At 42.1% G+C, this 17,533-nt stretch overlaps 1 protein-coding gene across 2 annotated transcripts in view; it reads left to right on the top strand.

Moving 5' to 3' along the window:
- The window catches only part of BMPER (BMP binding endothelial regulator), a 248,989-nt gene that overhangs the window by 220,772 nt on the left and 10,684 nt on the right, over window positions 1-17,533 (top strand). For both annotated transcript variants that reach the window (XM_036897495.2, XM_036897497.2), the window contains exon 14: window positions 16,773-16,903. In XM_036897495.2, the coding sequence (XP_036753390.2) occupies window positions 16,773-16,903 (131 nt within the window). The remainder of the gene's footprint in view (window positions 1-16,772; window positions 16,904-17,533) is intronic.

Below are 17,533 nucleotides of genomic sequence, written 5' to 3' on the forward strand. Positions count from 1 at the left end.
AGCTCAGAGGCTTTCCCTCTCTGATACTCCGCCTCGCCCGCCTCCTGCAGGGTGTGCCTCAGACACCGTGGTAGGCTCTTTTGACCCTGCATGACTTCAGTCCACCGACCAGCCTTGCAATTGTTTTACAGGGGGCATGACAGTGATGAACTGAACATGTTAAGAGAAAAGTGACTGGTTTTCTGACAAGCAGGCATTTTTAAGTTCTCTTTACTCAGCCAGTCTCCCCCAAAAAGTGAAGAATAAGAAGCAAATGCTGGTTTAAGAATTAAGGTTACTCGGTGCTCTAACTCTTGGCCACTAGAGGGGGGTAGTGACCAGGCTTCCCCGCTCCCTGGCTGGCTCGTGCTGCGTCTTTACCCAAACTGAAATAATGAGTTACTCCTCCGAGAGTGACAACTTAGCAAATGTCTGTTAGTCATGGTCAGCTTTTCCTTCCATGGAGCTAGTGTTTCATACTTCAACAGAAAGCTCATCTCTCCCCAAATGAGTGTTTCTTACCATTTCTGGGGCTTTGGCCCCTTTAAAGTCATAGCCCCTGGATGTGGGGCAAATAGCAGAACGATGTCCACACCTTCTTCAACCCGGAGACACAAGAAAACTTAACTATGGGCATGAGGGTCACTTTCTCTACATATAGTTTGATATATGACTTTGTCAAAGGAGGAAAAATTCTAGGTTTCAGACCATGCATGCTTGGTTTGTACTCCAAGCAAGTGTGAGGGGCTTCTATTAAAATGACATCTATGGAAAATCATAAGCATTGCTGCTCTTTAAAGGGATCTCTGTGTCCACAGATGCCCATGTTATTCCACAAAAACAATCTCTAGCTTGAGAAGTGTGTCTAAGGCTCATGACCATGTCTGGACTCCTGCACCATACTAGCTTCTGCTGTGCAGGTACACTTACCTCCTGGGGAATGTGATGCAGATTAAAGTGATCAAAATTCTTCAGCATCTAAAGAGTCTAAACCAGGGAGTCCTTAGTATTTAGATTGGAACTAAGTATAAGTAGACAGTGTATGCATGACAGAAATGTAGTACAGGCAGTAAAACGAGGGGTTTCATTGTGTATAAATACCAAAATTGTTTGGTGAGCTTTTTCCCTGTTCCTTTGGTAGTTGGATTTTTATTCTTGTGAGTCAAGAAGGTAGTAGTTTCAGACTGCAGGAAGGAAGAGGAGAACACAGGGGTGACGGGGGAGCTCAGGAAGCTGCTGGACAAATTATCCTGGGCACGAACACACCGTCTAATTTCCTGTGGCTCCAGGTGTCACACATAAGAGTTAAGGCTGGAGATTAAGAAGATTAGGACCCTCCAGAAAAAAGAAATATCTTAACAATAGACCATCCAGGCTGTTCTGTGAGGAGACAAGGGATTCAGGAATAGACTGTGTGCCTGTCAGGGCCTTGTTTGTTTTGTTTTGTTCTGTTTTGTTTTGTTCATAGTTGAGGTTGGGTCACATGACCATCAAATCTAAGGGCTGGTGATTTGGAAACTGCTTTTACTTAGGTTCCTCATTTTGCCTGCATTTCCTTTTCCTCATTCTCTAACCAGGCAAAATTCCACAGATCCTTTAGGATCCAGTCCCCATGTCTCTTCTACTCTGTGAAGCCTCTAGACACCCTTGCCTGCTCCCAGGCAATTAGTCCTCAGTAACCCATGGCATTAGCTTCCTGCCCATAATAGCCCTTAGATTGTTTGGAGTTTGGTTTTTAGTATCTACACAATCTCCCCTTCTAGATGGGTCCATCTCTGTTTGTCTCTGCGCCTCCTTTAGTGCCTGGGACAAACAGCTCGACACATTCATTCCTAGCACTCCGGAGTGGGCTAACGGTCTGAGGTGTGCGTGTCTGGGTGGGGCATTGGGGGAGGCTCGACCGCAGGGAAGTTCAGTACCCGCAGCCAGAGACACACGCAGGCTCCCAGGTGCTCCTGCCCTTTCTCCTTAGATGGAGTATGTGAAACGGGAAAGCTCATCCAGAAACACCTGGCCTTGCTGTGCTGTCCTGGCAACCCTGGCACCATAGAACCAGTATCTCAATATTCGATGTTGAATATTCTCACCACTATTTAAGCCAAACTGTGGCTGGCCTAGTAAGAACTGATTTGAATGGCAGCAGGGACTCCCTCCTGTCTGGCTCTACAGGCTTGGCCTGCTCCTCATTAATAACTCCATAAAACAAACTCATGTTTCCCCTTATTGAAACTTGTGGCCCTGTTTTTTTACATTAGAACACTGGATTTTTGGTTTGTTTGTGTTTTGTTTTGTTTTGTTTGTGGATATGTGAGGGATCCCATGGTATTGCAGAGAAGAGCAGAGGTCACCCTTCTGAGTTACAGAAGAAATTATTTTCTTAGGTGGTGTGACGTGGATAGGCCTCCCTACCTTGGCTACTACCTCTAGTTACCTCCAGGCAGCTTAGGTTAGGGAAGGCAGACGGAACTTCAAGAGTTAAAGTGTAAGTGATTTTTTAATAGTCTCTTGGTAGTTAAATACAATTCTGTCTACCCAGCCAGGACTCTGTCTTCTGAATCCCCTCCCCTCCCGCTTTCCTGCTGATGTCCAGGCACTAGCAAGCCTGAGAGGTCTTCACTTGCTTCCCAGATACAGGGGGCAAAGAAAACCATAGGACCCCAGTGTGGTTTCCTGGTCACCTGCTGGCCCCATTCCGTGGGCTCTCAGGGAAGCTGACCTCTGGACTGAATGGTATAGTCTAGCCAAATACCCTTCCTGGTGGCAGAGGAGAAGCCAGGACTCTGACTCCGGCTCCCAGAAGTGGCTGGCCACTGTCACTCCTGTCCTGCCCTTCTGTTCTCCCAGGAGCAGTGTAGGAAGTTCCCAGTGGTCACTCGCTGTCTCCCAAGACTGTGTCTGGGTAGCAGAGGCACAAGCACTTTCCTCTCTCTGACAGGGGGCCTGGTGCCAAAAAAAGCAGAGGGAAAACCACTTGGTATGCTGTCGCCAGGAAGCTGTTTGATGTTTTGATGCTGGCTGTATGGGAGGCTTGCCTTTTTAATAATATGAAGAGCTCTAGGCTGTTTCTTCCAATATTGAATATGTGCCTTTCTGGAAATGTATCATTAAAGGAGAATTTGGTCACCAAATCCTTTTTCCCACTATTCATTAAATTAAAAAAAAAATCCCCTGAGATACAGGAGAGGAGTGCAAGAAGTTCAAAATGAAAATGGCAGTGGAAAGGTGCTTGCAGAAGCAGCTCAGGTCAGAGGTTGCTGTGGCCAGCAGCCCTCACGGCTGTGGCTGTTTGCACAGTGGCCAGGAAGAGGGGCAAGGATGGAATTCACACTCTTCAGGTATCAGTGTCCCAGTGTCTGACCCCGTGGAAGCTGGGCAAAGGTTACCAGATCCTCTCATCCAGTGTTCTGATGACTCACCACATAGTCACTGAGCTCCATGTTCAAGGCACTGCGCTTGGCCGCATGAGCAGATCCAGTCCTCCCTTTCAAATGGGGAAGGAGGTAATTAGGAATCAAAGGGTCTGTGCAGAAATAAAGTGTGAAGGGGATGGGACCCAACAAGAAGGGGCTAACTTTTCTTGGGCCAGCCAGGGAGCAACCAGAGGAATTTGAACTGAGCCTGAAGGGAGAGGGATCAGATTATTCCAGTGGAAAATACAAGGAAGCATATGAAGGCAGGAAGAGCAGGGTGGACGGAGGCCTGAGGGTTAATGAAACATTCCCTATGACTGGATAAAAGAGCGAGGGGGAAGAAAGGGGGGTGATCTAGATGGCTAGGATCTTCAGTTTGATTTAAGAAAGCAGGATTGAGCTTGATCTTAATCTCACTGTACCCATAAATCCCTCTGGAGAGAACAGGAATGCTTTCCCAACACAGATGGGGGCACGCTCTGGGTGCTGCCATCCAGTAGGACTTCCTGTGATGATGGAACTGGTGCAAATCGGCATCATAATTGTCCTGTATGATGGCCACTAGCCACATGTGGCCATTGAACACTTGAAATGTGGCTACTGTGACTAAGGAACTGAATTTAAAATTTTATTTCATTGTAATTAAATTGCCATTTAAGTAGCTCCATTTAGCTACTATCTTAGATCTTTGCAGGAGGCAGTGGTTATAACTTGATAAGGGGGAGAGAGATGATGAGGGCTTCTCTGCTCATATATCGTGGTAAGTTGGATTTCAGGGAGTGAACGGACTACATAGGTCATTTCTGTTACCAGTACTGTGCTGGGTGCTGTGAGAAAAGACTTTCAAAGAGTCTTACGGGGACATGACACACATACAGAGCTATGAAAGCAGGAGGCGGTTGGCATGCAACAAGACACTGTGCAGCCTGGTGCCCGCTCACTGGGACCCTGCGGTATCTCCCGGCAGCCTCCCTGTCACTGCGCTGAGCAGCTGTGTGAACCCCAAGGGACAGGAGTCCTGCCTGCAACTCTCTGCTGTCAGGAAGGATGCCAGGAGCAGAGTGGATAAATCAGAAAATCATTGCTAGGTACATTAATAAGCTCCCATGATGGAAAGGGATTGCAATAGGCAGAAGCCCTTTACTTGTAGGGCTCTCCTGGAAAAGCCCAATTGTAATGCCGCCTGTGTTCTCCCACTGGAGCAAGGGGCAGCTGTGTCTCCTGACAGGGAACTCCTCATCAGGCAGAACACAACCGTGACAGAGTGATGGCACCAAAGCAGAGAAGCCAAGGCCATAAATCTCAGTAACTACCAAAAGCGGTAAAGTCCTGCTACTTATTCTATAAAGTAAATATACATGTATTAGTATTAGTGCATATTTACTAAGGAAAGGACAGAAGTCTTCCATTAATATATAAAAATTCATCTCCACTGTGTCATAAATTAGATTTTCCTCATACACAATTATTAAGTGAGAGAGACACAAATTGAACATTTGGATAATAATAGTTCTGCTCCTCCCTGAAATGTGAAGGGCATTTCAGGATGCTTTTATTTTTCTCTTGATAAATTCCCTTGTAGCCAACAGAAGCATGCCGAAGTATTCCATTATTCATTTCATCGCCTCGATGTCAAGTTCCCAGCATCAGTAGACCAATGAAGTGGAAGTCTGCAGGCAACACAAAGTGAATCAAATCAAAGCCTCTGTCAAAAGGCCTCTGATACACAGAATGCAAAGATTTTAGCTGGAGAAATATTTAATAACTAAGATCTACAATGGGTCCTCTAATTTTCTCCCATTCTTTATTCTCTCTCACTTGAGTTCCTAAATTCTGATTGAAACACTAATATGTCCCATGTTATTGTTTTAAAACGACACCGTGATTCGATTTGATTTTTTAGGAAAGTAACATGTGTTTACTGTAGAAAACACAGATGAGAACAAAATAAAGAGAGCCACACACAGTTCCACTGCCCAGAGCTGACTGTTATTAAATATCTGTTATTTCCTGTGTATGGCCACACAACACTGGAACACAGTTTTGCGCATTTTCAATTAATCCTTCATGAACATTTCCTCCTGTTTTAAAATATATTTCCAAACCATCAAATTAATGTCTATAGAATATTCCATTGTGGAGGTCATCTAGATTTATTTAACTAGGCCCAATAAGGCATTTTAGTTATTTCCTTTTTTTTTCATTTCCAATAGCATTGTGATGAAAACCTCTGCAGTTAAAGTCTTTGTTCACATTCATTACTATTTGCTTAGTGTAGGATTTTCCTCTCAAAGGATAAGAGCCTTTATTAAGGCAATTTATAAATATTGCCAAATTGCTCTCCAGAAGGATCTTCTAATATAATTTTTATGAATATGGGTGTTGAGACTAATAAGGCCTGAGTTGTGGTCCCGATTGTGCAGTTCTGGACCTGTCATCAGCTACGTGACCTTGGCAAACTGTTAACATGTCCAAGCTTCAGTTTCCCTATTTTTAGTTAAGTGCCCTAGTAGTAGGACTTGCCTCATAGCCCCCTGCTGCGTGGTGTAAATATGGTGTTCCATGTAAAAGCTGGGTATAGCAAAATGCTTGACAAGAGCTAACAGTTTTGTGCTTCTTAGACCATCTATTTCTCCATCCTCTCACAGACCCTGGGCACAGTGTTGTGTAAAAATCAACAATTTGACAAGTGGAAAAAAAGGACATCTTGTAGTTTTAACTTCTGTGACAAAACACATCTTTCAAGCTTTTAATAATATGTGAAACGTTTCAAGCAAAGGGTGGCTTTGACAAACGCTTTACCTCAAATGTTCTTCCTCATGAGTGCCAAATAAATAGTATGAGCTCAAATCTTCCTTAGTTTTAAAGGGTAGATATATTATTGGTTGTGTCTGAGGGCACAGAGTGGTCTGTTGCTGGGATAGAGTGTATGTACATAGCAATTATTAAATGTGTGCCTAAAACTGCTATTTTCTCTCAACAGTCTCACTGAATTGGATTTAACTGTCCATAATTATGTTTAGATTTTATAAATAGCTTCATGAGACAGCCAGTAGAAATAAAGAGAAAAAAGGAAATAGTCACTAACAAATTAAATTTTGTTTGCTGTGCACACAATTTTAATAAACCCCATGAGATGTTCTTTCAAATCAGAGGATGCATTTCCTCATGTTGAGACCACCTCTTTTCTGTGGAAGTGCTGTCATTGTCCCGGGCTCATTGGGTGCCATTCTGTCCAGGTCGTGGCCACGGGAGCTGTGTGCGAGGAGAAGAGACCACACCCCAGGGGCCAGGAAAGATGACGCGTGACGAAGCCTATGGCGGAAGTGAAGGGAAAGCAGGACTGGGTCAGGGCGGCCAAAGATGCTGTGAAGTCCGAGCAGGAACACGACGGGTGTGGGTTAGTCTGAAGTGAGGACTGAAACAACAAAGGAAATGGTATTGAGGAAGGTTTATACTTAGACGTTTAGAGGCCCCTTTAAGGACAAGCTTTATTTGTTTTTTCTTGGAAGCCCAGAGGCACCACACAAATTTAAAGCCACAGCTCTGTGTGTCTCATACTGGAAAGGGTTTGCTAGTTGATATGATTTCCCAGGATTTCTGTAATGCAAATGGGAGAAGGTATGAAGAAATATGGCCTTTATTGTTCCAGAGAAGAGAGAGGGTAGTTTTCTGTCCTGTTTATTGCATCTTAAGTATCAGTCATCGAATAATCTCTCACTCGGTGAAATGGAAGAGGCACTTTAGGTTTCAGATCTGTCCCTCCTCTGTCCCTGTTCATATTTCCCAAGGCTGTGCCATTGCATGTTGGGTTGTAATAACTTTGTAGGTATGTGGTGAGTTTATTGATCCTTTACTATGGTTTCTGTGATTTAAAATCTTGTTCAGAGCAGGCAGTACACCAGCTTCTACACGGAGCTAACTGGTCACTCCTTGTAATCAGGTGTGTAGGCAGTCCAGCACCAAGAGAAAATGCTGGCATATCAACATTGGATGACCATGTCCTCCTGATCACTTTTCGAGAACATCTGAGTTATTTATAATTTTGAATATTGTTTTCTCTGCTTTCAGCCTTGAGTTATATTCTGTTAAGAAACAGTTTTGCTGAACAAGAGTATGAAAAAAATAAGGACCATTTAGTTTTATTAATCATGGGGGCCTCTTGCATAAATGTTAAGTCAAAATTGTTAGGCAGTGAATTTGCTGGAAGATGAAGATGAGGGTGGTCATGTGGTATGACAAAAAGTGCACTAGTCTCGGGAGATATACTTTAATTTACTCTTTTACTGCATATTAATGTGACTTTGGGTCCATCTGTTCGTCTGTAAAAATGACCTCTTCTTTTACAAAACAGGGATTGTGCAATGTCCTATATAACACTCAGTGACAGACCGCAGGTTGTGAAAGCACTTTATAAACTGTGATATTATATACTAGTGTAAGGTCCTTACTATGTCTTTGACATCAACATGTTTGAAAATTTGTTAGTTTGCATTATGCACATTTCTCTTTATGTCCTGGGCTATCATTTCCATATTTAAACATAAGCTGCAAAGACTTTGGCTCAATCCACTTTGTGTTTCTGTTCAAATTAGGGGCCTGAAAGTTTTGCTTTTTTGGAATTTGTCACCCCACATTCTAAAGAATGAGGTTAGGTGTTCCTCAAAGGACTAAGATTCTAAGGTGTTGCTTGCAAAAGTGAATCCTAGTTGTATATCTTCAAAAAGCCATGGATTTATCTTTCATCAAGTTGGTAACTATTTTGATTGTATTATAGTAGAACCCATTATTCTTATATCAGCGCTGTTTGCAAATGGCAGCATTTTGACCGGCTATATTCTAACACCTGCCTTTCCAACGTTGTAACCTCTATGCATATGTGACAATTTATATCTGAGTTAACTGAAATTAAATCAAATGCAAAATGTGGTTACTGAGTCACACTAGTTACATTCCAAGTGCTCAGGAGCCAGATTTGAATAGTGGCTATTGATTTGGACAGTGGAGACTGTAGAACATTTCTATCACTGCAGAAAATCCTATTGGTAAGACATGCTCTAGAAGGAAGGGAACCTAATATCAGTGTCTGGAGGTATCCAGTAAGTTTGTATGCATAGTTTTCATATAACTTTTAGGTCTTCAACCCCAAAGAGCTACTTTTTTTTGTTGTTGTTGTTGAAGATAATTATTTTTTTATTGAAGGGTAGTTGACACACAGTATTACATTACATTAGTTTCAGGTGTACAACATAGTGATTCAACATTTATATACATGACAATTCTAGGTACCAGCTATCACCATACCAAGCTGTTACAATATCTTGACTATATTCATTACATCCCGGTGACTTATTATTTTACCATTGGAAGTGTATACTGTTTTTTGTGTGTGTGTGTGAGGGCATCTCTCATATTTATTGATCAAATGGTTGTTAACAACAATAAAATTCTGTATAGGGGAGTCAATGCTCAATGCACAATCATTAATCCACCCCAAGCCTAATTTTCGTCAGTCTCCAATCTTCTGAGGCATAACAAACAAGTTCTTACCTGGAGAACAAATTCTTACATAGTGAATAAGTTCTTACATGGTGAACAGTACAAGGGCAGTCACCACAGAAACCTTCGGTTTTGCTCATGCATTATGGACTATAAACAGTCAGTTCAAATATGAATACACATATGATTTTTATACTTGATTTATATGTGGATACCACATTTCTCTCTTTATTATTATTATTTTTAATAAAGTGCTGAAGTGGTAGGTAGATACAAGATAAAGGTAGAAAACATAGTTTAGTGTTGTAAGAGAGCAAATGTAGATGATCAGGTGTGTGCCTGTAGACTATGTGTTAATCCAAGCTAGACAAGGGCAATAAAACATCCACGTATGAAGAAGATTTATCTCAGAACGGGGGGGTGAGGTTCTAAGCCTCACCTCTGTTGATCCCCAATTTCTCACCTGATGACCCCCCTGCAACTGTGCCTGTCTTAGGTTGTTCCTCCCGTGAGGAATCTTACCCGTCTCTGGCTAACCAGTCATCTTCCGGGGCCATACAAGGAAATGTAAAGTTGGTAAGTGAGAGAGAAGCCTTATTGGTTGAAATGGTTAGCTTTTTATTTCTTTGCATATTTTTGCCCTGTAGCTTCTATGCCCAGCATTTGTCTTGAGGTATCTTTACCACTTGGAAGAATTATGATACTCGGTAAATTTGATATGAGGCACGAATTCTATTTAAGGGTTGTAATTAGGAAGGAAGAAGAAAAGCTATAGAAGTAGCAGGTGGCAGAAAACGTGGGAAGAATGATTATTTCTTTGACATATCTTCTTGTAGAGTAACTTCAGCATGTATAGGTTTTAAGTTACTACTTAAATTGCGCACACACATTTACACAATAGGAGTATAGTTACATAACCAAAGCATACCTGTAATTACCAGCCATCTCCAGTGAAACCAAGAAAACCAGTTAGGCACCTTAGGCATTTGTGAAAACTTATCTATGATATGGTGGATATTGTCCAACTGAACTTGAACAGTCTGAGAGAAATCAGACAAATTAAAACAACCCATTCCTGGGGAATGTTCACATCCCTTATGTTCTTTTAACAGTAAATAGTCTGTAGTTGTAAGATTTTGGAGCGCTACAATTTGCACTTCTCCTAATTCTTGGTTGACTTCCAACAGTATAGATCCAGTCAAATTTGTTGTTTTTCTATATGCACAGGCCAGCTTAGATATCTCCTTCCTCACTCCCATGGCAAGTCCAGGAACTGGTGGGATGAGTGCATCTACAGCTGTAGCAGTGCATGGATCTTTGTTGGGGTTTTTTGATGATCATCTTCTGGCATGAGTCTTCCAGAGAGTGCTGATGTTGGAAGTTCTTTTTCATATCATATCTTAGTTCATTTCCGGGTAGCCCAATTAGGCTTTGATCCTCTGTATAAACACAAACAGACCCTTTGCCTACACTTTTATATGCCCTTTATACTCTTGTGTAGAACTCATTGGAGGTTACCACACAGGAACTGCTCGTTTGTTTTTTTTTTTGGTATCACTAATCTACACTTACATGACGAATATTATGTTTACTAGGCTCTCCCCTATACCAGGTCCCCCCTATAAACCCCGTTACAGTCACTGTCCATCAGCATAGCAAAATGTTGTAGAATCACTACTTGCCTTCTCTGTGTTGTACAGCCCTCCCTTTTCTCCTACCCCCCCATGCATGCTAATCTTAATACCCCCCTACTTCTCCCCCCACTTATCCCTCCCTACCCACCCATCCTCCCCAGTCCCTTTCCCTTTGGTACCTGTTAGTCCATTCTTGAGTTCTGTGATTCTGCTGCTGTTTTGTTCCTTCAGTTTTTCCTTTGTTCTTATATTCCACAGATAAGTGAAATCATTTGGTATTTCTCTTTCTCCGCTTGGCTTATTTCACTGAGCATAATACCCTCAAGCTCCATCCATGTTGCTGCAAATGGTTCAATTTGCCCTTTTCTTATGGCTGAGTAGTATTCCATTGTGTATATGTACCACATCTTCTTTATCCATTCATCTATCGATGGACATTTAGGTTGTTCCAATTCTTGGCTATTGTAAATAGTGCTGCAATAAACATAGGGGTGCACTGATCTTTCTCATACTTGATTGCTGCATTCTTAGGGTAAATTCCTAGGAGTGCAATTCCTGGGTCAAATGGTAGGTCTGTTTTGAGCATTTTGATGTACCTCCATACTGCTTTCCACAATGGTTGAACTAACTTACATTCCCACCAGCAGTGTAGGAGGGTTCCCCTTTCTCCACAGCCTCGCCAACATTTGTTGTTCTCTGTCTTTTGGATGGCAGCCATCCTTACTGGTGTGAGGTGATACTCATTGTAGTTTTAATTTGCATTTCTCTGATAACTAGCGATGTGGAGCATCTTTTCATGTGTCTGTTGGCCATCTGTATTTCTTTTTTGGAGAACTGTCTGTTCAGTTCCTCTGCCCATTTTTTAATTGGGTTATTTGTTTCTTGTTTGTTGAGAAGTGTGAGCTCTTTATATATTCTGGACGTCAAGCCTTTATCGGATGTGTCATTTTCAAATATATTCTCCCATACTGTAGGGTTCCTTTTTGTTCTATTGATGGTGTCTTTTGCTGTACAGAAGCTTTTCAGCTTAATATAGTCCCACTTATTCATTTTTGCTGTTGTTTTCCTTGCCCGGGGAGATATGTTCAAGAAGAGGTCACTCATGTTTATGTCTAAGAGGTTTTTGCCTGTGTTTTCTTTCAAGTTTAATGGTTTCATGGCTTACATTCAGATCTTTGATCCATTTTGAGTTTACTTTTGTATATGGGGTTAGACAATGGTCCAGTTTCATTCTCCTACATGTAGCTGTCCAGTTTTGCCAGCACCATCTGTTGAAGAGACTGTCATTTCGCCATTGTATGTCCATGGCTCCTTTATCAAATATTAATTGACCATATATGTCTGGGTTAATGTCTGGATTCTCTAGTCTGTTCCATTGGTCTGTGGCTCTGCTCTTGTGCCAGTACCAAATTGTCTTGATTACTATGGCTTTATAGTAGAGCTTGAAGTTGGGGCGTGAGATCCCCCCTACTTTATTCTTCTTTCTCAGGATTGCTTTGGCTATTCGGGGTCTTTGGTGTTTCCATATGAATTTTTGAATTATTTGTTCCAGTTCATTGAAGAATGTTGCTGGTAGTTTCATAGGGATTGCATCAAATCTGTATATTGCTTTGGGCAGGATGGCCATTTTGACGATATCAATTCTTCCTAGCCACGAGCATGGGATGAGTTTCCATCTGTTAGTGTCCCCTTTAATTTCTCTTAAGAGTGACTTGTAGTTTTCCGAGTATAAGTCTTTCACTTCCTTGGTTAGGTTTATTCCTAGGTATTTTATTTTTTTGATGCAATTGTGAATGTAGTTGTTTTCCTGATTTCTTTTTCTGTTGGTTCATTCTTAGTGTATAGGAAAGCCACAGATTTCTGTGTGTTGATTTTGTATCCTGCAACTTTGCTCTATTCCGATATCAGTTCTAGTAGTTTTGGGGTGGATTCTTTAGGGTTTTTTATGTACAGTATCATGTCATCTGCAAATAGTGACAGTTTAACTTCTTCTTTACCAATATGGATTCCTTGTATTTCTTTGTTTTGTCTGATTGCCATGGATAGGACCTCCAGTACTATGTTAAATAACAGTGGGGAGAGTGGGCATCCCTGTCTAGTTCCCGATCTCAGAGGAAATGCTTTCAGCTTCTCGCTGTTCAATATAATGTTGGCTGTGGGTTTATCATAGATGGCCTTTATTATGTTGAGGTACTTGCCCTCTATTCCCATTTTGCTGAGAGTTTTTATCATGAATGGATGTTGAACTTTGTCAAATGCTTTTTCAGCATCTATGGAGATGATCATGTGGTTTTTGTCTTTCTTTTTGTTGATGTGGTGGATGATGTTGATGGACTTTCGAATGTTGTACCATCCTTGCATCCCTGGGATGAATCCCACTTGGTCATGATGTATGATCCTTTCGATGTATTTTTGAATTCGGTTTGCTAATATTTTGTTGAGTATTTTTGCATCTACGTTCATCAGGGATATTGGTCTGTAGTTTTCTTTTTTGGTGGGCTCTTTGCCTGGTTTTGGTATTAGGGTGATGTTAGCTTCATAGAATGAGTTTGGGAGTATCCCCTCCTCCTCTATTTTTTGGAAAACTCTAAGGAGAATGGGTATTATGTCTTCCCTGTATGTCTGATAAAATTCTGAGGTAAATCCATCCGGCCCGGGGGTTTTGTTCTTTGGTAGTTTTTTGATTACCGCTTCAATTTCGTTGCTGGTAATTGGTCTGTTTAGATTTTCTGTTTCTTTCTGGGTCAATCGTGGAAGGTTGTATTTTTCTAGGAAGTTGTCCATTTCTCCTAGGTTTCCCAGCTTGTTAGCATATAGGTTTTCATAGTATTCTCTAATAATTCTTTGTATTTCTGTGGGGTCTATCGTGATTTTCCCTTTCTCGTTTCTGATACTGTTGATTTGTGTTGACTCTCTTTTCTTCTTAATAAGTCTGGCTAGAGGCTTATGTATTTTGTTTATTTTCTCGAAGAACCAGCTCTTGGTTTCATTGATTTTTGCTATTGTTTTATTCTTCTCAATTTTATTTATTTCTTCTCTGATCTTTATTATGTCTCTCCTTCTGCTGACCTTAGGCCTCATTTGTTCTTCTTTTTCCAATTTTGATAATTTTGACATTAGATCATTCATTTGGGATTGTTCTTCCTTTTTTAAATATGCTTGGATTGCTATATACTTTCCTCTTAAGACTGCTTTTTCTGCGTCCCACAGAAGTTGGGGCTTAGTATTGTTGTTGTCATTTGTTTCCATATATTGCTGGATCTCCATTTTGATTTGGTCATTGATCCATTGATTATTTAGGAGCATGTTGTTAAGCCTCCATGTGTTTGTGAGCCTCTTTGCTTTATTTGTACAGTTTATTTCTAGTTTTATGCCTTTGTGGTCTGAAAAGTTGGTTGGTAGGATTTCAATCTTTTGGAATTTTCTGAGGCTCTTTTTGTAGCCTAGTATGTGGTCTATTCTGGAGAATGTTCCATGTGCACTTGAGAAGAATGTGTATCCTGTTGCTTTTGGATGTAGAGTTCTGTAGATGTCTATTAGGTCCATCTGCTCTACTGTATTGTTCAGTGCTTCCGTGTCCTTACTTATTTTCTGCCCAGTGGATCTATCCTTTGGGGTGAGTGGTGTGTTGAAGTCTCCTAGAATGAATGCAGTGCAGTCTATTTCCCCCTTTAGTTCTGTTAGTATTTGTTTCACAGGAGCTGGTGCTCCTGTGTTGGGTGCATATATATTTAGAATGGTTATATCCTCTTGTTGGACTGAGCCCTTTATCATTATGTAGTGTCCTTCTTTATCTCTTGTTACTTGCTTTGTTTTGAAGTCTATTTTGTCTGATATTAGTACTGCAACCCCTGCTTTCTTCTCGCTGTTGTTTGCTTGGAAATATGTTTTTCCATCCCTTGATTTTTAGTCTGTACATATCTTTGGGTTTGAGGTGAGTTTCTTGTAAGCAGCATATAGATGGATCTTGCTTTTTTCATCCATTCTGTTACTCTATGTCTTTTGATTGGTGCATTCAGCCCATTAACATTTAGGGTGACTATTGAAAGATATGTACTTATTGCCATTGCAGGCTTTAAATTTGTGGTTACCAAAGGTTCAAGGTTAGCCTCTTTAGTATCTTACTGCCTAACTTAGCTCGCTTATTGAGCTGTTATATACACTGTCTGGAGATTCTTTTCTTCTCTCCCTTCTTATTCCTCCTCCTCCATTCTTCATATGTTGGGTGTTTTGTGCTGTGTTCTTTCTAGGAGTGCTCCCATCTAGAGCAGTCCCTGTAAGATGCCCTGTAGAGGTGGTTTGTGGGAGGCAAATTCCCTCAACTTTTGCTTGTCTGGGAATTGTTTAATCCCTCCTTCATATTTAAATGATATTCGTGCTTGATACAGTATCCTTGGTTCAAGGCCCTTCTGTTTCATTACATTAAGTATATCATGCCATTCTCTTCTGGCCTGTAGGGTTTCTGTTGAGAAGTCTGATGATAGCCTGATGGGTTTTCCTTTATAGGTGACCTTTTTCTCTCTAGCTGCCTTTAAAACTCTTTCTTTGTCCTTGATCTTTGCCATTTTAATTATTATGTGTCTTGGTGTTGTCCTCCTTGGATCCTTTCTGTTGGGGGTTCTGTTTATTTCTGTGGTCTGTTCAATTATTTCCTCCCCCAGTTTGGGGAAGTTTTCAGCAATTATTTCTTCTAAGATACTTTCCATCTCTTTTCCTCTCTCTTCTTCTTCTGGAACCCCTATAATAAGGATATTGTTCCTTTTGGATTGGTCACACAGTTCTCTTAACATTGTTTCATTCCTGGAGATCCTTTTATCTCTCTCTATGTCAGCTTCTATGCGTTCCTGTTCTCTGATTTCAATTCCATCAATGGCCTCTTGCATTCTATCCATTCTGCTTATAAACCCTTCCAGAGTTTGTTTCATTTCTGCGATCTCTTTTCTGGCATCTGTGATCTCCCTCCGGACTTCATCCCATTTCTCTTGCTTATTTCTCTGCATCTCTGTCAGCATGTTTATGATTCTTATTTTGAATTCTTTTTCAGGAAGACTGGTTAGGTCTGTCTCCTTCTCTGGTGTTGTCTCTGTGATCTTTGTCGGCCTGTAGCTTTGCCTTTTCATGGTGATAGGAATAGTTTGTAGAGCTGGGACGAGTGACGGCTGGAAGAACTTCCCTTCTTGTTGGTTTGTGGCCCTCCTCTCCTGGGAGAACAGCGACCTCTAGTGGCTTGTGCTGTGCAGCTGCGCGCAGACAGGGTTTCTGCTTCCTGCCCGGCTGCTATGGAGTTAATCTCCGCTGTTGCTGTGGGCGTGGCCTGGCTCGGGCAGCTGCTCCAAAGTGGTGGAGTCGTGTTGGAGCAGGAGCGGCTGGGAGGCTATTTATCTCCGTAAGGGGCCTCCCTGCTCCCTGCAGCCCAGGGGTTAGGGTGCCCAGAGATCCCCGGATTCCCTACCTCTGGATTAAGTGTCCCACCCTGCCCCTTTAAGACTTCCAAAAAGCACATGCCAAAACAAAACAACGACCACAAAAAAAAAAAAGAAAAAAAAAAAAGTGGCCACTCGTTTTTCTTTATTCTCCGGCGCCAGCCTCAGGCATCTGCTCACTGGTCTTGCTGCCCTGTTTCCCTAGTATTGGGGTCCCTGTCCCTTTAAGACTTCCAAAAAGCGCTCGCCAAAACAAAACAGCAAAAAAAAAAAAAAATGGTCGCGCACTTTTCTTATGTCCTCTGGCACCTGGCCTCCGGTGCCCGCTCACTGTTCTTGCAGCCCTGTTTCCCTAGCATCCAGGGCCCCCTGGGCATGTACTGTGTCTGCGCTCTGGCCCGGATGGCGGGGGCTGGGTTTTCGGCAGTCCTGGGCTCCATCTCCCTCCCGCTCTGCCTATTCTTCTCCCGCCGGGAGCTGGGGGGATGGTCGCTCGGCTCCCGCGGGGCCGGGGCTTGTATCTTACCCCCTTCGTGAGGCGCTGGGTTCTCTCAGGTGCGGATGTCGTCTGGATATTTTCCTGTGTCCTCTGGTCTTTATTCTAGGAAGGGTTGTCTTTGTTATATTTTCATAGATATATGTGGTTTGGGGAGGAGATTTCCGCTGCTCTACTCACGCCACCATCTTCCGCCCCTCCCAAATAGCTACTTTTAATGGCCAAAGTTCAACACCCACCCACCCGCCCCACTGCATTCTGCAAATCACATTTAGGTCGTTTGATAATTTCGCCTTTTAAAATGTTAATTTCTTTCTGTTGGGCTCCTTAGGTCCTGCGTGACAGACATGTGTGAATGTCCAGTCCATAAAAACTGTTACTGTGAGTCATTCCTGGCATATACCAGGGCCTGCCAAAGAGAGGGTGTCAGCGTCCACTGGGAGCCTCAGCAGAGCTGTGCAGGTGAGAAACTGCTGGTGGGTCTATTCATCAGAAGTTCCACACAATACCCAAGATGGCAATAGGAGGGACCTGCTGATGTGATGGGAGCCGCATCCCCCTTGGCCACAGGGAAGTCTCATCAGCGGCCCAACTGGATTGCAACTTGATAAAATGCAGGGGCTTCCTACTGGGCAGAATGGAAATCACTTAAGAGAAATGTTTTGTGACAAGCACATTTGAACAATTTAAGGATTTCCACTGTTGCAAAATCCTCCCAGCCTCAAGATACCAGCTGGTTGTGCTTAGCACATGTACAGTCATGACTGTGGCTTAGGTTATGTGTGAAGCAAAGAAGATTCAGGACAATTAGTCATTTAAGGTCTTCAGGATAAGCATGATTTTATTTTATTTTTTGAGACAGAGAAACATTGTTATACAAACCCTAGCAGAATGTTCTTTTCCCTCTGAGAGAGATTTCTGTAATAGTTGTTACAATTCCTTGATCTCAGGCAAGTTAATTAGCTTATTTGATATCTTTAAGATGGATTTCTTAGTTCCTCCAAGAAATATTTCTTACAAAGTGGCTAAATACTGGGCATTGTGCTAAGCACTGCGGGTACTTGGGGGACTGTAAGAGATGAAGCCCTTGTC

Source organism: Manis pentadactyla, chromosome 7 (assembly GCF_030020395.1).
Source record: "Manis pentadactyla isolate mManPen7 chromosome 7, mManPen7.hap1, whole genome shotgun sequence".
In the NCBI taxonomy this organism is placed as follows: Eukaryota; Metazoa; Chordata; class Mammalia; order Pholidota; family Manidae; genus Manis; species Manis pentadactyla.